We start from the raw sequence: 22,838 nt of genomic DNA, 5'->3' as shown, positions 1-22,838 counted from the left end.
AGTTTCTGGGCTCCCGGCAGGATTCATAAAGCACAAACAGCTGCCACAACTACATTTTATGACAAATGACTCAAAACTCTACGAATAGCCGACCGGTGCAGCGTCACACAGAAAGAAAGGATGTTGTGACTGAGCAGTTCTCTTCTCAGTTTGACTTTACCACCTCCAAATGCCAGTATTTCCTAAATGTATCCTTAGTAATAATCCAATTTATAATATCCCCCAAATTTGACAGCATTTTTATAGGTCCAAATGTGTTATAGTTTCCATACCTTAATTTCTGGTGGAGAACTTCAAAAATCTTCACATTCTCCCCTCAAAATGTTTGTCACAATTTAAATTCACTTTGACATTCTTGATGATTATCAGCCCCCTAAATATACCAAACTGCACCAGAAACACCAAAAGTACTGCAGTTCCCCTAAAATGTCACAGTCCGGCACTTGTTGGATGATCTCAAAATTGGAACATTTGTAAAAGCATGCTTAAATTGTTAAGCTGTTATAATGCTAAAATCACCCTATGGAACTGTCATTATCTAAAAGCCAATGAAGAGTGATAGAATGCCGAATTTGGGTCTTTCCATTTTGTCAAAACTTTCCAAAACTCTTTCCCTCTGTGGTAACACCAATATTGTTTTTGTTTTGCAGTTTTTGTAATGTGTTATTGTCTCACAATTTCCACAAAATTCAGCAATTCTGCTATGCAAAAATTCTGCTATGTCAAAATTGGAGACTGCATTAGAAAATCACAATATGTCATCAGTTGTTAGTCACGATCACGAACTACTCATTGTCCCAAACCCCTAAATTTGATTTGTCTCGATGCATCAAAACCCCCAGATTTGATGTAGTGCCACTGTTTCTTTAAATTGTCATCTTAAAGTCTGTCATGCTGCTGTATAACAACCAAGGAGCAACTTCATGGACTCAAAAATGAAGTGCCAAAAACTGCAGTTCCTCAAATAACCACTTGAGGCTGGTTCCAAAAGTGAGTCAATCCCCATTGACCCCCATGTTAAAAAGTCTAACTTTACAGCATAAATAAACATCTTTACAGGCTGGAACAAAAAATAGTTTTGGTCTCTATAGCTAATGTCAATCATGACAACTGTACAGGGAAGGGATTTGCCTGTAAAAGCCTGCTTTATGCTTTCCGCATCCGCGAGGTCCGTGCAGCTCCATGCGGAAAAATTGCATCATTTTAGCAGCTACGTCCCCTGGAGTGGCCCTTCTCAAGCGGAAAATTTCCATTTCGTGCACCTCCACATTTTTCTAACTACGCGGACAGAGCCGCACGGAAAAGCATGGCAGAGGACCAGGACCTATTCATAGCTAAAGTCTAGAAATAGGCGCACTTATACGATTCATCACACAGAGATCACCACGACAACCGGGTTATGAACAACTCATGGTGTGGTAAAATGCCATGTTGTAAGTGGTGTAAACGATGGCAAACTTCTTCTACTCTAGTTTAGTACCAGAGTAGACCAGGTAGACGTGTGTTTGCGATACACTGCCCCCTGCAGTTTGGAAGCAGACGCCGCACGGAGTATAAATGCACACACGTTCTCTCGCCCGGATTTCCGTGTAGCTCATTTCCACACGGCTCGTTCGTGTGGAAAGTATAACCCAACCTTTACTCACCTGTTTAAATTGCATACACAACTGGCTGCTTTGAGTGACAGGTGGGTGGCGTCACATGACAGTCCATGTCTAGAGAAGTTTGTATGGCTTACCTCAGCTCCACTCATGCGCCATGTCTTTGCTCATTTTTTGATTAGCCAGGAGGGAGGAGAATCAGGCACTGCCAAGATGAAGAGCCACTACACTGAGCTTCAAAACCACTCTGCAGGAAACATATGGGTGACAGCACAGATGGTTAGTTCATCTTTACATACAGTCAGTGGTTTTGGCAAAATTCTGGATTTAAAACATTAAAAAGAGAGAAATGCGTAAACATTTTTGGCACCCTATGGTAGCTGAGTGACCCTCACCAGGACTGTAGTTCACTCTTTTCCAATCTTTCCAATCAACTCTTCTGCTAATCAATGAGATGTCACCTAATTTTTTGATTAACCTGCACAAAAACATCCATTTTTCATTCAATTTTCGGCTCTGTTCAGTCAGATGTTAGTTTTCTGACATAGCAGATTCCTGAGTGCTGATAAGTGTTGGTTTCCATGTAGATAGTAGAGCTGCTGCTAACCGGTAACTTTAAAGTATTAAATGATGTGTGCTGGGTGTGGACTGATAGCAGCACTGGCCTGAGGCTGCCTTCTGCATGCTCAGTTAAATTAAAACAGACAGCAGAAAAGAACCCACCCAACACAGAAACTACACTGAACATCAGGTATTTGCCAAATGAATCATTCTTTTACTCTGTAAGTTCCTGAGTGTGTTTTCTAGTGATGTGATTCTACTTAAAATTTTCAGAAAAGTTCCCAATGAGACTAAATTTCTCACAATTGGACTAGTTTTAGACTGACTGCATTAATCCTTGAACATTAATTGTGTAGGCTTCACTCTGTGAATCAGCCTTGAAATCTCACTTGATTTCTTTGGAACTGTTGCCCTCTAGTGGTAGAAGGAAGAAGGGTTAGTGGGATCTTAAAGTGTGGTTTCCTGCTTTTGTACAAAGATTATGAGGCATTGATGTGAGTCAGTAGATAAATATTGAACTAATGGCAGCACAGGATTAACCTTCTATGGCATGTTGTTTCCTTCAGGCCAAAAAAGCACTATTTTGGCCACAACACCGGTTTTCCTTTAATTTTTTAAAAGTAAAACATCACATTAAAAATCTGTGACCAATTAAATCTGATGTGGGCGTGGGTTTGACCTTAGGTCGGGGGGTGAAACAGTCCTTTGGAACCATGGCCGGCTTCGACACACTGCTAGCAGAAGGTAAAATACATTTCACTTTTTAATATGTTTAAATGTAACTAACTTTGTATACATACTATCTGTGTTGTTTAGAATACGTGAAGAAGCATATTTGATTGAACAAACACACTTTTTTATCTTTGTTTATACTCAAATGGTAGTTTTTAACTTGTTGCCTCAGTGCCAGATCGTGCAGTTGGACCACTTTTGTTTGTACAACAACATGCCATAGATGGAGATGTGCAGGGATGCACACTTATCTCCATAATCAGTTTATTTTGCTGCACTGTATACTATTTCTCATAGGAAATGGATGCACGAACATTTTATGGGTGTAAGGAGTATCATCGAGCAGGAAGGCTGTAAAGAAGTGCATCTGCATCAATAATTAAAAACTGCTTTAAAAAGCTATTTTTATATAACTCTGACAAAACCATCCAAAATATTTTTTTTTACTTTGGAAAACCTTCACATCAGAGCTTTGTGATGCTAAATTAAATGCTCAGATGTTGTATATCTGTGTGTTTATTTTATTTAAAATGTCTAAAATATTTTGTTCACATCAAATTCCTGATATTTTTTTTGATACAAACTCCTATATTCCCTTAAAAACTTTCTGTCTGACTTGTTTTGAACGTGTCTGAATATTGATAGTGCAACAGTGACATTGTGAGCCTTGGTTTTACAAAAAAATGTAATTGTTTTCACCAAAATAAAATGTAAATTAGCTGTGTTGCCTCATGCTGATACTGCACATTATAATGCCGTGTTGTATGTGAAAGTCAAAGATTGTGCATGTAATGAAAATATTTCCCTTGAAATTGAAATACTACACATTTTGCACATCATATTGTGCAAAGTGTTGCTTTGTGGGTAATATAGCCGTCGAGTTTTGACAAGGAAGAAAGATGTGTAGGACAAAAAAGATGATATCTCTGGTTCTGCTTTATCGATTTTGATTATTTTTTTAAAAATCTCTCAATTATGAGAATAAAAATGTTACAGAAATGCAGAGTAAAAGGGAAGACCTTGTTCAACTGAAACTTAAATTCCACTTCAAATCTACATTTTTGCTGTAAAAATGCTCTTGTAGATTTAGGAGAAAATTTAGACTTTTCCTAGCAGCAGGTGCTAGTAATCATATACAGTAGATAAAGTCACATATAATACATGAGGTCAGAGTTTTCTGAGGAAAACATGGTGGATTAATGTGTTTTTTTTTTCATGTTGCTGCTGGGAATTGACATTCTTTTACTTGCAGACAGGAGTCTATCTGCAAATAAGCTTTAATTCACATCACTGAGATAAAATAAGTGAATTAAAATACAGCTAAAATAGAACAGTAAAAAGTAACGCTGTTAATTAAACTGAGGTAATGAAAAACATGGTGAATATGCAGAAACATGAAGAAATATTTTTGAGTTTGTTTTTTTATTTTTGGAGGGATTTTTTTTGGGGGGGTGGGTTTATAGAGGGGGTGATAGAGGAAAGGGGTGATGGGGGTGAGGTAGAGAGAAGATGGGGTGAAGTTGAAGAGGTGAGGAAAGTTTTTTTGGATGATGATGGGAGGATGGAGAGGTGAAGATGAGATGGAGGAAGGATGGGGAAGGTGGAGGCAGAAAGGATGAGAGTTGAAGGAGCGAGAAAAGGGGGAGTGGAGCATGAGGAAGTCCACCTCAGGCCTTCCTGAACATCCAGCTCCAGCAGCCCACCTTCTTCTTCTTCTTCTTCTTCTGCTCGTTTTCTTGCTGCTTCACCTCCAGGTCTTGAATCTATTGCTGCAGCTTCATCTTGGCTTCTTGCAGCTCTTTATTTCTGTCTTCTGTTTCTGTTTTCTGCTGCTTCAGTTCTTGGTTCTCGCTCTGCAGATGTTCATACTTCACCTCTATTTCTGTCTTTTCTTGCTCCAATTCTTTATTCTTGTCTTGGAGGCCTTTATTCTCCTCTTCTAGATTTGTCTTTTCACTCTCCAGTTTGTCAATCTTTTCCTGGATTTCCAGTCTCTGTTGCTCCAGGATCTCACTCTTGTCCTCCATCTCTAGTTTCTTCATGTCTTTTTTCATTTTTTTCTTCTCCTCTTTCATTTTCACATAAGCCTCTTTCATTTTCTCTTTCACCTCATCCAGTTCTTTCTGTTTCTTTTCCAAAATATTTCGCTGTTGTTCCACCTCTGTCTTCTTTGTTGACTTCAAAATTCTGAGCTTCCAGAACTTTTCGTGTCTCTTCAAGTTCTTTCTTCTCAGCTTGAAGTTCTTTCTTCATCTCCTCTGATGCTTCTTTTTCATTCTGCAGCTCTTTTCTGCCCTGCTCAAGCTCTCTCTTACTTGTCTGGATCTCTTTTTTCTGCTTGTCCAGACACATCTTTCCTTCTTGCAGCCCTTTGTCCTTCTGCTCAACTGCTTTCAGGTTTTTCAGGACTTCTTTTTTCTGCTTTTCAAGAAAGATCTTTTCCTCGTTCAGATGTTTGCTCTTCTGCTCGAGCTCTGTCTGGTCGGTCTGGAGTTGTTCTTGCTGTTTCTCCAGAAAGATCTTCTCTTCTTGCAGATCTCTGTCTCCTCTGTTGCAGCTCTTTCTGGTTTGTCAGAACTTCTTGTTGCTGCTTCTCCAGAAAGATCTTTTCCTCTTGCAGCTCTTTCGTCTTTTGCTCAAGCTCTTTCAGGTCTCTCCGCACCGCCTTCCTTTCCTTGTCGAGGACCTTTTTCTGCTCTTGCAGCTCTTTGTTGTCCTCCAGAGATTTGTCCTCATCCCTCTGCATGTTCTGGGCAGCTCTGAGAGCAGCAGAGAGACTCCGGTTCTCCTTTTTGAGTCTCAGGATCTCTCCGTCTTTGAGTTCCAGCTGCTCTTTCATTTCATCGACGTCGTCCATGATGTCTCCCCAGCTCATGGATGTTTTCATCTTCTCAATGGAGAACTCCAAGTCCTGTTGTTCTTCGGACTCGATGGTGTTCTCGGCTGGTTCTTCGGCCTGCTCGCGCTCTCTGAGCTGCATTTCCAGGACCGAGGTTCTCTCCTCGTTCTGCTGGCGTTTGTCCTGTAGCTCCTTCTCTTTCTCCAGCAGAATCTCCTGCAGGTGCTCAATCCTGGCCTTAGAGCTCAGCATCTTAAAGGAGTACTGCTGGTTCTCAGCGATGAGCTCCTTGATGCGAATGCTCATGTTGTGGTTGTGCTCTCTCAGGTAGTCGGTTTCTTCCTGAGAGGCTCCACGGGAGCTTCGGGGCCCTGCGGGGTTGTCATAGTGCTGGTTTGGCCCACAGTAAGTAGTGCCTCCTCTGTGCTTGGGATTGTACCTGTTAGCCATGGTACCAAAAATGTTTAGCAGAGGTGTTGACAACAAATAAAGTGTAACAACTGTAGTAGTTGTGGTTGTAGATGTTGTGGTTTCTTCAAGAACACTGAAGTTCTGGAAGAAGTTTGGGATTTCGTTGGTTTGGTGAGTTTGGTGGATTTGTCGCTGTGGTTTCTTAGCTGGTTGCTGGTTTCCTCGCTGTAGTTGGCTCTAGATGGCAGTGGGTGGTTCTACCAATTCACTGTTGTATTTCAGAATAAATAGTGCAAATGGGGCACATATTGTAAAAAACTTAATCAATGTCCTTTTCCATGTCTTTAACTGACTGGTTGTGAAACAATATATTTGCACCATGTTGTAGTCAGATGTAGTACCTACCACCACCTACTGACCTTTTTTGGTATTACTATAATCTGCAGTTTGAGTTTGCAAAGGCAAATATCTTAATTTCTCATTAGTTAGCTAGATTGTACCCCGAACCCCATCCAAAAGCAAAAAAGTTCAGGCTTAGGATTGTTTTTCACTTTAAGCCCTGTATATGTATGTGTGTGTATGTATGTATGTGTATATATGTATATATGTATATGTATATATATATATATATATATATATATATATATATATATATATATATATATATATATATATATATATATATATATATATATATATATGTATACATACATACACACACATACATATTCTATAACGGAATGTTGGGTTTTCTCTGTTCTAATTTGTAAGGTCTGTACCTGATAGCTGTTTTTGTTTGTTCTAAATCTCATTTCCATAGTCATTTTGCCATCATGAATGATATTTTCTTCTTTGACATTTTATTGTTGCAGCTCTGGTCCAATTTCAGTTTTTCATACATAAGACCAGATGTCTCACTTGCTTCCACAAATAGTCAAGAGCCACAAGCAGGGTGTTTGGCCATGAGAGGCATTTTGTTTTTTTTTTATTATTGATCCTCAGGTCATCAGAGAAGGAATACAAGAAATAAATATTGATCCCATGAACATGAAACAATATCGCACCATGACAGGAAACACTCGGCCCGACATGGACGGAGGAATATCTTTCTATACAATATAGACCGGTTTGTAAAAGTGGAGGTAAACAGAGGCGGAGGAGTTAGTCTTTCTTCTGAGGGTACGCTGCCTTCACCAGCTCATACACAACATATCCGGCTCCTGAAAGGACAAGACGTTAAAAGGAGAATAATAAAATGTAGTTTAACAGCTGGATTCTGGAAAATGATGCACACGATGTAGGCACGAACACTTGTTAGCTCATTATTTCTATGTACATATTATTACAGTCCCAACGCATCTTTGTATTTAACTGCTTTCTGTAAGCTTAAATTATTCTTTTATTTACATAATGCGACTGCAAAGTAAGAATGTATTGCAATGTGACATGTTGCTCTGTGCATATATAAAATTATCAATAAAAGACATTTTGACATGTAATAGATGGAAAAACAATGTACTATAAAATATACTGAGTCAACACAAACCCAGAGCCCTGGAAGTGGTTTCCCAAATGTAACGCAGTCAGCCTGTACATCAACAATTCCACTTTTTCTTGCTGTGAAAAGGGCTATTAATTAAATCATTAAAACAGCTGATAAACAGCTGAGGAATTTAATGTCAGCTGTAACATCATTACAACAAAGTGCTTTCCTTCTCTTGACTGTTTATCAGACTAAATGCTTTTTAAGATGTCACCTTGAGCTCTGAATAAAATATGACAGAGATCTGTTTTAATTCTGACGTTTTTATAGAGACTTAGTTAAGCTTTGTTTATTATGAGGTCTCATATTAGTGTTCGACTGAAAGAACAAATTACTGAGTTATCAACAGTGAAAATCATTTCCTCCAAACACACGAATACAGCCACATGGATCGGAGCCTTCACAAATATTTTAGGAAATATGATCCACTTAAGCTTTTAAGTCTTTGAGGACTGAAACACACTTTCAGCTAAAACACAAAAAGATCTCTGGCTGGATCACTTTTGTTCAAATTAGAGTGTCACTTTCAATATGCACTCAAACTCAGACTCAATTTCATAACCTTGAAATCTATATACACACAAAGTTTAAATAAACCTTTCAGGTAAAAATCTGGATAGACATATTAAAGACTGGGTCCTGGTGTTTAAGGCCTCAACAGAACATCCCATGTTCAAGGACAATGTTATTTTGTTACCTGTGCACTAGGAATCATCTACTTACTTCTTAACATGGCCAACAATATTATTAAAACACAAAATCAGTGGTAGAAACAAAGACTTCTTTTGTTTTTTAGATTCACTAGGTGTTTTTGTGTTGTACGAGTGGTATATTCAGATGACGTCACTAGTTTTGCTCTGATGTTGATCATGTATTGTATTGTATTTGCTTGAACACAGGACAGCTGAATATAGTGAGTGTATAGTTTTACACGCGTCCTGTCGGGAAAACTTCCCTGAGATTCCATTAATCTAAGTAAAGTCCTCACCACTGAAACCTTTTCTTTTGTTTAAGTGATTTGATTTGATTTTTTTACAGCAGCTGTTAGAACAGGGCTGATCACGTATTGCGTGTTACTACCTGGTCATCACATCCACCATAATTAATGTGTATGCACTATGGAGAACGACCTATTATTTCATCAGGAGTCTATATTTTGTGACATTTTGTGTATGTGAGTCAATTTGCATTGTTTAAAGCATTCAACTTTAATCACAATGCTACAGCTTTTAATGTGTCAAAAGAAAGACTGATTGGTTTACATAAATAGCGTCATACACCGTTTCGCACAGTACAGTGTTATGAAGGTGTTGCACTATAAATAAACATTGCACCCAAACCTAACGATCAGGCATGGATTAACACTGGAACTGTTTAAATATGCATTTTTCTGTTTTAATGAAAACTACTGCAGTTCCTTTAACGTTTTAAATGAAACTTTTCTCAAAGATGCTGGTGACTTCAATAAACATAAAGAAGAAAGACGTTCTCACCCAGGATGGTGAGTGCCATCGTTGTTCTGTACAGCAGAGCGTCTACGCTGCCTCCTTTTAGATGAACTGGCATCCCATTATCCTCCTGCAACACGATGGAAAAGATAAACAAATGCCACGTAAACACTGCTACAATCACTGTAATACAACTGCAAACGTTTCACACTCAAATTAAAAATATTTATGTCTGAAAATAACTTTTTTCCCTGTACAGACTCTACACACCACCTGAAACAGTAAAACAGAGGTAGTTTGAATGTTCAATTAACTGAACCCCAAAACCCACCATCTGAAAGGCATAAAAACAGGAAGAATCCTCAGTTTTAGACAATCCTTAAGTGTATAATGTGTGACGGGCTGCTCCATCTGCAAAACTGGCCAAGCTTTAAATTTTGATATTTTAATCAGAATCCCTACCCTATTAAAAAAAAATTGCCAAAATAAACTCAAAATTCTGCCCTGGAGACAAATTTGAAAGAGTGAGAGGAAAACAGAGTATACTTAAGCAATAAAAGACATGCAGCATGGCTCAAAAATGGTATACAGAGGAGGAAGAGGGTTGGAAGATACATGTAGCATGGTGAAACATCTTTATGGAACTGATGTACTGAGTAGTTTGAAAAAGGCAGAGTTTAGAGATGTAAAAAAAAGTATTAATAGTAAAATATCTATAGTATATTGCACTACCATGTTTTCCCCCAGAGTTTCGTAACATCTGTCTTGCATGTTTAATCCATATTTTTTATGAAATGATTTAAAAATACTTAGCATTTCCTTACTTTATGGTTCATGGCATGATTTTACAAATGCACAAAATGCAGTGAAAAATTAGCCCACAGCGAGTAAAAATGTAAGAGGAGCAAAAATTGCCCACAAAACTGTTTGGAGATCAGAGGATCAGCATATTCCAACTAGATAATGACACCTAAGCTACAACGGTGCCATCATGACAATACTGATGCATTAATAATATTCTCTTCACAGCAGCCACACTGACATTTAGGAGATTTTTACCACTGGTCAATATCACAGATTTCTAATCGTCCTTCTGGTGGTTCAGAGGTCTTGTTAGTTTTTTTCTCTGATATTCACGGCAAACTGACCAACAGGAAAACCTCCCAAAAGAATCTGTAGCGTTTTTAGTTGTTACAGTTTATCATGCAGCTACTCTTGCTGACATTAAACAAAGCATATTTCAGCGGTTACAACCAGAGCAGAAGAACAAACCAGACATCCATCTTGTCTGTTTAGTCTACAACACCGCAGCTGTTTAAATCATCTCCATGTTCTTTAGCAACTAGGATCAGTCCCCTGACCTTTTCTCAACATCAATTCCTTTAAATAAAAACTACCGACAAGAATCAGTTAAGTATTGCAATTAGTCACCAACTCACTGCAAGTTAAACAAACAGCATAACATGCAGAATTAGTTTCCTCACATTTGGCTACTTATCTGTGGAGCTAAACTGAGAGTAACTGAGAGTTCAGGTCTTCATTAGAAGAAGCATCACTAAAGAAATGGAAATATGCATTGTTTAACATGTGTCACATAAACTATCAAAGGCAATATGTAAAAGACGATAAATAAATTATATATTTCTGAGGTACTTGCTCATATAGAGCCCAGCTTTCTGTAGACACAAAACTGCATAATGACAGGCCAAAAATTGACTATCAAAACTCAAAATGTATAAGACACCATAACAGAGCAAATACTCAGCAAATGATACCACATACATTACCTGGTTTGATCTCTCCAAACTGTTCACTGCAGCCAAAAATATTAAAGTACTTGCTTCTTGGCATGGTTAAAGGAAAACGTCCTGTCTGTTTATAGCAAGTGAAGTTTCTCTCTTTGCATTTTTTTTGGACCTTTCAGGACAACTATAAAGTCATTTTTGGACTTTTACTAGAAAATAAACATTTCTCACAAAGCCTAATTTGTTGAAGATAGAGTCTAAAAGTTTCTAAAGTCCTATTGTCAAAAATGTGAACTGTGTGTGGAGAGGGAGTAGAACTAATGATATAAAACTACAAAGATATCTAAGGTATTTTTTATTTCAAACCCACAGAAAGTGTAAGACCAGACTGCTCATGTGTCACCCTAAGCAGACACATCGACCACAGTTTTACAATAATTTGCACTGGTGATTACTATGTCTATAATTTTCGATGCAAAGTGGTAGAAAAAAGGCGATCAGTGTTTGTAAGAGATGAAGATGACGTTCTTTAGTGTTTTGTTTTGTCTATAACCTCAAGATATTCAGCTGACTATCATAAAGGAGGAAAGAAACAGGACATATTCACATTTAAGTAACTGGCAGCAAAGCAACTAATATTTAAAGAAGTCAAAAATGTCTGCATTCTGTTTCATTATCGTCTATTATTTAATTCACATGTTCAACTGCAATACCAGTGATTTACCCAGCAGATGTCACTATGGTTGATTGCAATAATGGTGAGTCCTTTTCAATCTAACTCATAGTCTGACATTTACACCATCACTACTGTAACCTAGTTTTGTTTCTGTTGTTTTGTAGCACAACCATAAGATGACACAATCATATAGTGATAATACAATTGCACAGTTATTACCCAGTGCCAGAGGAACATAGAGCACTGAGGTCACAAAGGACACCAGGCATAGAATCTGAAACCGTCTACATTAAGCAGTTTAAATATTAAGCAATGTTTTCATGTCATCTTTTCCTCACCATGCTTTCAGCTGGAAAACAAAACAACTGCATCACAACCAACATATAGTATAAACTGAGAGACAGTCCAACTGACCTAATTATTGTTTCAGTCAGGATCTCCCCAGACAAAATCTACAGGAATCCAGGTTATTGACAGCATCTCGGCTTTTAAAACGATTATTCACAGAGAAAGTTAAGAGCAACTAAAGACTGCCTCCTACCCACACTGGGCAACGTTCGTAAACAGTACACGGTACACACTGCAACACTAAGCCAGCATTTACAGACCCATGCACTTAATGTGCTCTTTGGAAAAGCTTGGCTTTGGAAGGGAAACTATAGAGCTTTAGTCTGGATGGAGGGATGAAATGGGGAGAAAAAGATGAGATTGCAAACTTATCGAGATTATGTTTCCCTCGAAATACCTGCTCAAGATGACTGGGGCTTTTGCAAAACCATGATTTAAGTCACCTCAATGACGGTCAGGGGCTTTGTGGTAGTTACAAGGAGAAGTCTTTGTCATCTTTTTTTTTTTTTTTTTTTTAAATCTGTAGTTTTTTCTGTTTAAAAGTTAATGTAGCCAAATACACAGCAGAGTCATTAAACTAAACCCATACTATGAATATAAAATAAGGGCTTATAATCCTCACTGCAGTGCCACAGTTTTGCAATGACTGCTGGTTAACATTTATAGGCCAAAATTAAGTCATTATGTCAGCGGTCTGACAACAGAAAGAGAAAAATATGTAAATAAGAAATTCAACTAAAGCGCAATGACGATTGCCATAGAGTGCATTAGGACCTGGAGAGAAACAGATTATCTGTATGATAGTGGTATTTTTGGTCAAGTTTTTCTGTGACCACACATCCTGAATGCAGATAATGCTGATGCAACGGCTCAGCTGGCTGAGACGCAGTTTTGTTGTTTGCTGAAAAAAACGGTGCGAGATGTTGTTCAGATGTTTTGCCTAAAATGTGAACATGCTGACTGCAATCATTCTATCAGTATCTGTCGTTCTTTTTAACTGAAAAACAAGCAGGAATCGTTGACTTTTGAATAAGAAATTAAGACAAAAACACCGCTTCTCGCCAACCCTGCTGGATATGACAGTATGAAGATGAGCACATCTGGTCTTTTGGGTTACACTTAAAGGAAAAGTTGCATAGAGAAAGAGTGTCTCATAATGTAGCTGCTATTATAATAATGCATATTTAAACAGTGTGGTGTTGCTAGTTTACCTGAAACGCTTTTTGTTTCAGCGGAACTTTGTTGTCCACCTGCCGCCGGGCAGAGCTGTAGATGGTCCGCCGCGCCACCTGCTGGAGCGCCTGGAAGCAGCAAAGAAGCAGCAAAGTCACCCCCACATGAGGACACAGAGAGCAGACTAAAGCCCGTGCCGCTGAATATACAACCCCTCAGTCCTTTAGGGACCACAGAATCAACCACAGACAACAACATTCAGCCAAAACTTACAGAGAGGTGAAGCTAATGCTAACTCTTTAGGCGGCATCGTGATGTTACCTAGCTTTGACCCCGAGCTAACAGTTTGCAGCTAATTGAAGCCGCGTTTTATCCCCATTACTGGTTTCCAAACACATATGTCAGATTCGTCAGCTACGTAACAAAGCTACAAGACAGGCGTAGAAGTCAAAGTATAAATGTACTTACAATAACGTTTTTAAACATCTTTATCGTCCGTCTATAGTCCCCTCTCTCACACAAGGACACCGGAAAACTCTTCTTCCGTGCTAAGCTTCTTCTTCTTCACAAACATTACCGGCAGACTCTGTTCGTCCTGCGCTCTCTGCTGCCCCCATCGAGCGGAGACCGCAATACATGGATCCGACAATAATAATGACTTGATCATTTCGTAGTAAGATTTAAAACAGTGCCTAGACTGACAAAACATAAGCAGGATGCCCAGAAACAGGATCCCTATTATTGATTTAACATATTTAAAACCAGAGCCATTGACCTAAAGTGCTTTCAACAGTAAAACAAGATGGATATTATACATTTACTGAACAAGCTTACATATTGAATTTAAGATCCTACAGTTTCATTTATGCTGGGAATTTACCTCAGTAATTTGAATATTAAAGTTCATACTCTACAATGTTATGTTTAATATAAATTAACCTGGCTAGCATAAATATCAGGGTTAAGAACCTACAATGTCCTCTAACAATTTACCTGACTATTGAACTTTTGGCAGAAAGAAACCTCTAGCAGAACCAGGCTCAGGTCGAGCAGCCAACTGCCTCGACTGGTTAGGATAAATAACAAGAATCACAAAAAACTCAAGTGAAGAAAACCATACAGACACAATAGCAAATGTAAAGCATTTTGTTTACAATAAAATGTTTAAAAAATACAAATAAAAGCAATACAAGCTTATTAAACAATGAAAATAAAATAAAAAGTAGCAAGAATTATACCTATATTTGTTATATTATCCTATATTACCCAAAATTAAAGAAAGTAATTTCAATTTAATTAATGATTCAAAGCTGAAACACTTCATCACAAAAACTTGCAATACACCAACTACTACGACAATAGATTAAAATATTTGATGCGTCTATGTCTCAAACATGAGAAATGCAATGCTGTTTTTATTTAGTGGTTGTGTTAGTGTGGGTTATGTTGGCCATACTGTCCCAGTAGGCTTTATAATCTGAAGCATCTGGGGCTTCTGCATGGCCAACACTGGAACGTTGGTGGGCTGTGCTCTCCCTTAAAAAGCATCACCAACATACCATTTCAGGCTTAACAGAGAGAGATCCAACACTCTTTCAAATAAGTGACCTGTATGAGGATTTGGAATCCAGTAAACCATACTTGGGCTTACCTGGACTCCACACGCTGCTTGAGGAAACTTCTCAGAGCAGGCAGGACATTGCTATAGTGGATCAGTTCAGAGCTCTTATTAGTGCTAGAACTGGTCTCCGCTGCTTTTGTGACATCACTGGATTCAGCACAAACATCCTGCAGGCAGACAAAGCACAAATAGAAGATGCAGACAAAGTAAAAGGTCATATTTTGTACTGTTCACAATCACCCAATGCAATTATCTCTTTCCATCCTCACCTCAGTTTGCACTCCCTGCTCTTGTTTGTACTTTAATAAGAAATCAACCAACTCTGGCACATCCTCGCCTTCGATGCCCAAAGACTGAAAGAGAAAACAGTATGTCTCACTGAGATTTGCTGCATAGTGTCCAACAATACACTCATGTATGGCAGCCCATGTCAGGGCTGCTGCATACGGCAGAACTGCAAGGACTCACATGAAAGAGAGCTGTCAGCTTCACAAAGGTCTGTTCTTCCTTCTCCAGGGGAGCCAGCAGCTTCAGGAGTTTACGCTCCATCAGGAAGCCCTGAGATGGGAATTGGGGAAATGTTTGTTCGAAGTTGCTTGTCAAGCTTGAAATTGCATATAATTGCAACACTATTTATATTTTTCACTTAGAAAGTTTCATGGCAAAGATTAACAATTAACTCGTTTTTACTTCGAATTTTCAAAAACATACTGTACTGTGTTTAATGCTTTCATTTACACGTGCAAATAATTCTAAACTGTGAGGCCAAAATAAACAACCTTGGCCTCTATGGATGAGAGAGTATTTAAAATGCAAAAAAAACTGTCTCATCATTAGGCTAGACAGAGATTTTAAATAACAACAGTGAACATTTACTTCCGCCTAATATAAACTTTATACTGGTGATTGAACAGCCTTCTAACAGTGAGACAGTGGCAGTAGTGTTATGTTTGTGTCTGTTCTAAAAACTTGCAAGCAAAACCCCACAAAATTCAATACAAAAAAATGGGCAGAACATCCACTTTAGTAATAGCAGTACCAGAGGGCCTTTTAAGTTGATATGTGCCAAGCAGCAGCTTTTTAAAAATGGTATAGGATTGCGTTCTCTTGACAAACATGGCCTGAGTCCCAGCACAGAGACGTTCAAGGTGGAAAGAGTTAAGAAAGCTAAAATGAGACCAAAAAAAATCAACAGTTGTACAAGGATTTGAGAAATATGCCTTCGCTCCTGTCAGGAATAAGATGAGAAGATCACAGTCATTCTCATGTCTGTATTTTAAAGATCCTCTACAGTGAACCCCCAAAATCGAATTTCTGTATCAAAGTTAGATATCTACAATTTTTTTCCCCATGAAAATAATCCCTTCCTGCCTGAAAATAGAATAGAATAGAATATCCTTTATTAGTCCCACAAGGGGAATGGCTTGGATGCAATTCTTCACCAGTGTACCAACAGCTTAACCTACAACTCTGCTCCAACACTGTAAAACTACTCTATACATACATTTTAGAACTGCTTCTGAAGAAGAAGAATGATTCAGAAAGCCTCATCCTGGAAGTCAAACTGATTGGTTCCTTAAATTTGTTATGTATGAAACCCCTGATGTTTGAATCCATGTTCTTGAAGACCATCATACGGTGGCCGAGAGGTGCAAACCAAATTTACATAATGCAAAACACTTTTACAACCTCCAAGACAAATTTACAAGCGACAAAACACTTTTACAAGTCTAAAAACACTTTTACAAATCCAAAAACACTTTTACATAATGCAAAACACTTTTACAACCTCCAAGACAAATTTACAAGCGACAAAACACTTTTACAAGTTCGAAAACACTTTTACAAGTCCGAAAACACTTTTACAAATCAAAATGTAACCGGAAAGGGAATGTCCCAACTCCAGGGCTGAAGCGGAAGTGACGACGAGGAGCGGCTAATGCACTCTGTCGGTCTGATCTGCGCCATTTAAACACTCTAAAGACCGACCACACGAAAAACAAAACCGCGTCAATCGGTTTATATGTTCCCCACAAAACGGGCAAAACATCACCCGCTCGTTGTCCGTTGCATTAGCCGCTCCTCGTCGTCACTTCCGGTTCAAACCCGGAGTTGGGGCATTCCCTTTCCGATTACATTTGGATTTGTAAAAGTGTTTTGTCGAAATCCAAAAACACTTTTACAAATCCAAATGTAACCGGAAAGGGAATGTCCCAACTCAGGGGTTGAAGGGTTGAACAGATAAAACTACTCGTTTTATCTGTTCCTCGTGTAAGGACTGAATTTGGAAAAAGAGCCTTCAGCTTTGCTGCCCCCTCAGCATGGAATGCTTTACAGACTAAACTGAAACTGTATGAATTTATTCCACTTGGAGCATTCTGTTCTATCCTAGATAGTGTGAGACCACTGAACAGTGCCTGTGCTTTTAAATCGTTGTTTGTTGTCTGTGTTACAGCTTCCGCACTTTTAATTGTAAAACACTTATACTAACTTATACTGCCACCTCCTTGTAATTACTTATGACGTTTGCTGCTGACCTCTTGGCCTGGTCACCCTTGTGAAAGAGATCCTGATTTCAGTGGGTTTTATTTGGTTGAATAAAGGTTAAATAAAAATAGTAGTTGACATATTTTCACTCAGAACCCTAAATGTTGACCTCATGGTGGTACTAAAGGAGATCAGGAGAACTTGGACAACCATGAAATTCATTAGCCATCACCTGTTGTGAGCCATGGATGTCTACACAAAGGTTCAAAGCAAACCATCCAATGGTTGTTGAGATATTTCAGTCTGAAACAAAGTGGTGGACCCATACGAGATAGAGTGATGCAGGTAGCCAGAAGGTTAAGACGTGAAATGTAAAATCAATCAAGAAAATGAATTAGTTTTCTTTTGTTTATAATGCAATGTTACACTTTCCATCTCACTCTCCTCACATATTCAGATGCATTCTAGAAATCATGTAAAGCTGCTTCTTACCTCCGTCTGACCAAGCTCTTCCCTGTAAGCTTTAGTCAGAGTTCCTATCTGCTCCTCCATCCTCTCAATCAGCAGGTCAATATCCTCCTCATTCTTCCTCAAGGTCTTCACATAGTGATCGTCTCTCTTCTTTAACTCCTGTGTAGCACAGTGCCAAATGTATCTTCCAACTAAGGCTAGTTATTATACAAAAGCTGATATCTTGTCTATAATTCTTCAAACATTTTATCACTACTTTAACAGCTTTATAGATTTACCTGTTGCAGGTCGTTTATGAGTTTTTTCTTTTCTGCGATGATAGTATCGCACAACAGCTGATGGCAGTTCAAGGCTTCATGCAGTTCCTGAGGCATCATCTTCTCATTGAGTGTCAACCAGCTTCTCTTGATCTCATCAAATTTTTCCTGGCTGGCCTTCACATCATTCTCCTGCCGCTCTCGTCTGTGACAAAAATCATCGTGAAAAGGATCAGAGGCGAAAAAAAAGGGCTTCACAAGACAATTTCACATCAGGCATTTTCAGAAGCACTCTACATGGAAGCTGGGCTGACTTTGGACACCAAGAGGAGAATTTTTTTTAAAAATCACCTAATTCTGCGAGCTTCCTCCAACTCTGCCCTTCGCTCCAGCGATTTGGCATCACCTGCAGGTTGGATGTTGGTCACAAATGTTGCCGGTTCTCTCTGCAGGTTGATCATTCTCTGGGCAGTGATTGTTGGGGATAATTTGGGTCAAAATATTTGAAGAAAATTTCTCATCAACCAAACATTTTCAAACAAATAAAAAAATATACAGTAAATAATAAGAAAATGAAAGCGAAATAAAATGACTTCAAAGACAAAAATGTACAATTCGATCATACGAGAGAGCTACATTTGACGACCACATTCTCACCTTTCATTCACTGATTAAGTTGTCTTATGTTGTGATTACATTTTCCACTTTCACTGCAGAATTTTTCTGTTCTGTTCTGAATTTTATTTTTTTCTGTTTTCAATTGTCACACAAAGACCTCATGTGGGATGGTATGACAGTGCGGTACATATTGGCTAAGTACTTTTGTTTCTTAAAAAAAAAAAAAAAAAAAAAAAAAAACAGGTCAATGGACCGGAAAGGGAACAAATATTAGGACTTAAAGGTCCCATGTGGTGAAAATCCATTGGTTTTGTGTTTTGTAGTTGATATAAACTTGGTAATGTGACGTTAAATGATGTAGCAGTCTTAATATGGTCAATATTATGGCACGTTTGTACTACTTTCTTGTTGAATGCAGCTCTTTTACTGGGCTATTTTCACACTGTGATAGTGCTACACTTACTAAAGTGTTTACAATGCCAGTTCTTCTTTCCCCACCACTCTTCTTTGATTTTAATGTGTTATCCCTAAAATTTTTGTAGTTGTGCGTGATGTGAAAACCTCAGACTGGTAACTTTAAGTAAACTAAAATCAAATAAAAATAATTACACACATTAAGTCACAATAAAATAATAATTATATGAAGTAGAGTAATTTTATAATCCTTTAGCAGAGTGATGGGTGAGCTGGTGTGCTGGAACTGCAGGAAGTGACAATGGGATGGTGTAACGTGACAACGTTACGTTTTTATGGGGGGGAAAAAACACCTTAATATGTTAGTTTGATTAGTAGAACTGAGGTTTTAGGGGTTAATCAGTACCAGAGAGGAACTTTAAATGCTGGGAAACATCATGAACTCGTCATGATTTCATAGCTTCAATGAAATTAGAGAGGAAAACGACAAGGAAACATGTAGAAACTAAAACCTTTGTATGTTCCTGCTCCTCTTCTCTCTTTGGCTGCTCGGTGACCTCCTTATTGGGGTTTTCTTCAACCTTCTGAGTGGAGAGCCTAGGATAAGATAAGATAAGATAAGATAAGATAAGATAAGATAAGATAAGATAAGATAAGATAAGATAAGATAAGATAAGACTTGCGCCTGCACTGCTACATCAGCACATGGGATAGTGCAAAAAATATAGGGATATAAGCAGAATGATAAATATATATACAAATAAGTACTGTTGATATTGTACAGACTCTCCTGTATGTAGAAATTCAGACATGGCACAGATTCCTTTGAAAATGGTAAAATAACAGTATTGCACAGGGTTTTTCTATACATAGAAAGACACTGATACTGCACAGATTCTTGCAAGAGGAGAACATACTGAAATTAAATATACTGATATTGCACAGGTTCTATTTTGTATACAAAAAAATAAATGATTTTATATTGTATGGAGAGTTTTGATTGTCCAAATTCTTCGCACAGGTTCAACTGAATTGACACAACATCAGTGTGAAACATGACAGGTATTTTGTTGGGTTTTGTTCATTTTTGACATAACTTTTAAAAATCATTGAATAAATTATAAATTAAAAGACACAAACTGCGCATGAAGTTCTTACAGTCCATTCAGCATGAAAGACGACTTTTCAACCCTGCAGCTAAAGTAAGCTAACTAAGCTAATTTAAGCTAACAACATTACCCGGTCTTCGTCTCTTGTTTTTGGGGAAACACAGAGCGTCCCGGTGCCTCCTCTGGATCCTTGTCAACGTTTTCCATGTTCATGTTGTGTTGTGTCAAAGTTACTGACAGAAATCGATAAATGCTGAAGTGATGAAGATAAAAAACGGCAGCTCTGTATCCTTTTAGTACAAGTTGCTATGGCGACAGAGCGACCAGTGCTGCCTTCAAGTGTCCTGGTAAATTAGAAACTCAACGGTAATTAACAGGAGTTGTGCTGGACTGCATTTGTTTTGTTTGTTTGCTTGTTTGATTGTTTGTTTTTTGTGTTTGTTTGTTTGTTTGTTTGTTTTTCGAACGACAATTGGCCAGTTAAGAAATTGTTAGGTTTTCTGCTCTTTATGCAATCTCCAATCCAAAGTCTGTCTATTATACATGATGAAAATCCCAATCATAGTGAATGACAACATAGGAGCTATTAGTTATAATACTAATGTAAGTCCATGTTGAAATAATTCTTGTTCTGCTTTTATTGTTTCTAGTTGGGGATTTGTGAGTGTTATTTAGTTTGTTTGTTTGTTTTTTAAATGTTGCTTTAAATATGTTTCATTAAAAACGATTTTGGTCCCCACAAATATTGTAAGTTTATCATTCTCCGAACATAATCCCTGAGTAAACATGGGAAAATGTGTACATGATGGTCAGTGTGTTGTCTGCCGGCAGAAATATGTGCCCCTGAATTTGCATTGTTCAACTTGAATAGTTAAAAATTAATCTGAATCCCATCATTTGAGTTGGAATTGTTCAATATGAATAATTTGATCAAAATATTAAAACTGAATGACTTAGTTTGAACTTGAATTGCACAACCTGAATAGTTTTATTCATGAATTGAACTTGAATCATATAATTTGAAATTGTACTGTAAAATTTGATTAACTGTATTAAGAAACTGAATTTACAAAAACTGAATCACGGTTTTGAACATTGAATATGAAACTGATTTCATTTTTAATCTAATAAATTCAATTTCAATTTTGTTCAATACTAATATTCCAGTTAAGTGATTCAAATTCAGTGTTTGTGTTTCAAATTCAGTTTCAAGTAGTGTATATTTCTACCCATGGTTCTCGCTCTGATTTATGCATTATTTAATAGAATGTACTGTATATGGGAATTTTTTTCATGGGCCACTAATAGGTATTCATTTTTCCCTTTTGGTTCAGTATCTTGAGCTTTCTTTTCCAATTTCTTATTGTCGGAATATTTCAAATGTAGGCTGACTCAAACAAATCACTTTGACACAGATGCAACAATATTATATTACTGCATGAAAACTGTGAAGTGTGCCAAGTAAAAGCAGAGTAAAGGGGAAAAAACTGTCCCTCTTAGAATACTGCAATCTTGCACATGGCTTGGTGCTGCCGTCTAGTGATATTATGTTTTAAAACCTGTGGCAAGTTCCATAGTGTAGGATGGGTTTTAGGCTCTGAGTCTCCTTAAAAGGGTAATTTGTGAAAGTTGTACATCCAAAAGTTGCATTCTTTATTTTAGTAAGGCATTTGTTTTACAGGTATTGCTTTAAGACAGCTATTGATTGGGTTAAAAAGTTTTCCCTCTGCCATTTATGCAGACAAAATAGTGTAAATATCAGAGGCTGATAGAATAGAATAGGAATACTTTATTGACCCCCAAGGGGAAATTATTCTTCTTTTTCTTTTATTTGTTTTGGAATAGAATTTAAAATCTAAAATAGAACAGGATAGTTTAGAACATAAACCAATCTCATTACAATTACAAAACTTCTGTGCGTTTTTAATCAACTTGAGGCCAAACATCAGCTTAAGTGTGTTTGTGCGTTTAGACTACAAAAAGTGGGATCATTTCTATTTTCAACAGCAAAAAATGAAGCAAAAAATCAATAAATCATGAGCATAGAATGTTATAGGGGTTAAAAAAATGGCACTTTCAGCAAAAACTCAGACACACCCCTCAGCTGCTTTTTCAGTGTAATTTTCCTAAGCTAACATTAGGTGGTGCTACTACCCTGTGATCTAAACTTGGCTTAAGTTCCACAAACTAATGCACTTAAATTGTTTTATTTTTCGCCGGAGTGTGTTTCATGCACATGCAGATTGAGCAGCCATGGTTCTCTGTCTTCCTGCGGATCAAAAACACAAATGCAGAGACTCACATGTGCACAATCTGGACTTTCTACTTCACACACACACACACACACACACACACACACACAAACTGTACACAAATGATAAATGTCTCCTCAAGCTGATAGCAAGATGGGCACTGTCTGGTCACCCACACAAACAAATTCGCACATGAGTCAGATGTTCTTGCCCTGAAGAGTGCCCCCCGCCCTTTATGCCCGTTGGCGGCCCTCGTGCTCAAACCCCCCGGAGGCACCTCACCGCTCTTTTGGCCTCAAGTGGCCCCGGTTGCCGCTGAGCCACAAGGGATGTAAGTCAGCCAGCAAAGGTTTCTGACATATGATCCAGCATCTGTGATGTCACCAACAGCTGACTTGTCATAAGACCTTTGAGAAAGGGGGGAAGTGAGGGATGAATGAGGAGAAGGCCTTATTTTCAACAGACCCTTAGCTGGAACGCTGAGTGCTTGCATCAAGCTGCTGAGATTACAAACTGAATGACTGCCATTAGA

General features: G+C 38.0%; 2 protein-coding genes across 4 annotated transcripts; both read right to left on the bottom strand.

Annotated features, from left to right (window-relative positions):
* Positions 1-17: 17 nt before the first annotated feature.
* Positions 18-6,715, bottom strand: LOC118471430 (golgin subfamily A member 6-like protein 7). The gene has a single exon (XM_035955997.2). It carries the CDS (start codon positions 6,181-6,183, stop codon positions 5,320-5,322), a length of 864 nt encoding a protein of 287 aa, XP_035811890.2. The 5' UTR covers positions 6,184-6,715; the 3' UTR covers positions 18-5,319.
* A 377-nt stretch (positions 6,716-7,092) lies between these two features.
* LOC111580081 (cytochrome c oxidase subunit 7A2, mitochondrial) lies at positions 7,093-20,367 on the bottom strand. 3 transcript variants are annotated; one of them, XM_023287662.3, is made up of 13 exons: positions 20,185-20,367; positions 19,458-19,542; positions 18,265-18,377; positions 17,935-18,118; positions 17,678-17,815; positions 15,167-15,256; positions 14,968-15,051; positions 14,729-14,865; positions 13,546-14,613; positions 13,116-13,205; positions 10,620-10,690; positions 9,181-9,265; positions 7,280-7,364 (listed from the first exon to the last, which is right to left on the bottom strand). In XM_023287662.3, the coding sequence occupies exons 1-9, from the start codon at positions 20,265-20,267 to the stop codon at positions 14,493-14,495; spliced, it is 1,035 nt and encodes a 344-aa protein (XP_023143430.1). In that variant the 5' UTR covers positions 20,268-20,367; the 3' UTR covers positions 7,280-7,364; positions 9,181-9,265; positions 10,620-10,690; positions 13,116-13,205; positions 13,546-14,492. The 3 variants fall into 3 exon arrangements, with proteins under 3 accessions (XP_054872174.1, XP_023143430.1, XP_054872173.1); XM_055016198.1 differs by having other exon boundaries at positions 13,546-14,143; XM_055016199.1 differs by lacking the exons at positions 10,620-10,690; positions 14,729-14,865; positions 14,968-15,051; ... (4 more) ...; positions 19,458-19,542; positions 20,185-20,367 and having other exon boundaries at positions 7,093-7,364; positions 13,546-13,698.
* Between the last annotated feature and the right edge of the window lie 2,471 nt (positions 20,368-22,838).

This window comes from Amphiprion ocellaris, chromosome 12 (genome assembly GCF_022539595.1).
Source record: "Amphiprion ocellaris isolate individual 3 ecotype Okinawa chromosome 12, ASM2253959v1, whole genome shotgun sequence".
NCBI lineage: Eukaryota > Metazoa > Chordata > Actinopteri > Pomacentridae > Amphiprion > Amphiprion ocellaris.
This window is presented reverse-complemented; position numbering and strand designations above follow the sequence as displayed.

What these genes read in the sequence shown, in the direction of transcription:
- LOC111580081 (XM_023287662.3), bottom strand. Translation starts at nt 20,267, where the DNA reads ATGAACATGGAAAACGTTGACAAGGATCCAGAGGAGGCACCGGGACGC. An exon ending in AGCAGGGAGTGCAAACTGAG is followed by an intron (nt 14,866 to 14,967) that starts GTGAGGATGGAA and finishes GTCTGCCTGCAG; the next exon opens with GATGTTTGTGCTGAATCCAG. An exon ending in AAGCAGCGTGTGGAGTCCAG is followed by an intron (nt 14,614 to 14,728) that starts GTAAGCCCAAGT and finishes ATGCTTTTTAAG; the next exon opens with GGAGAGCACAGCCCACCAAC.
- LOC118471430 (XM_035955997.2), bottom strand. Translation starts at nt 6,183, where the DNA reads ATGGCTAACAGGTACAATCCCAAGCACAGAGGAGGCACTACTTACTGT.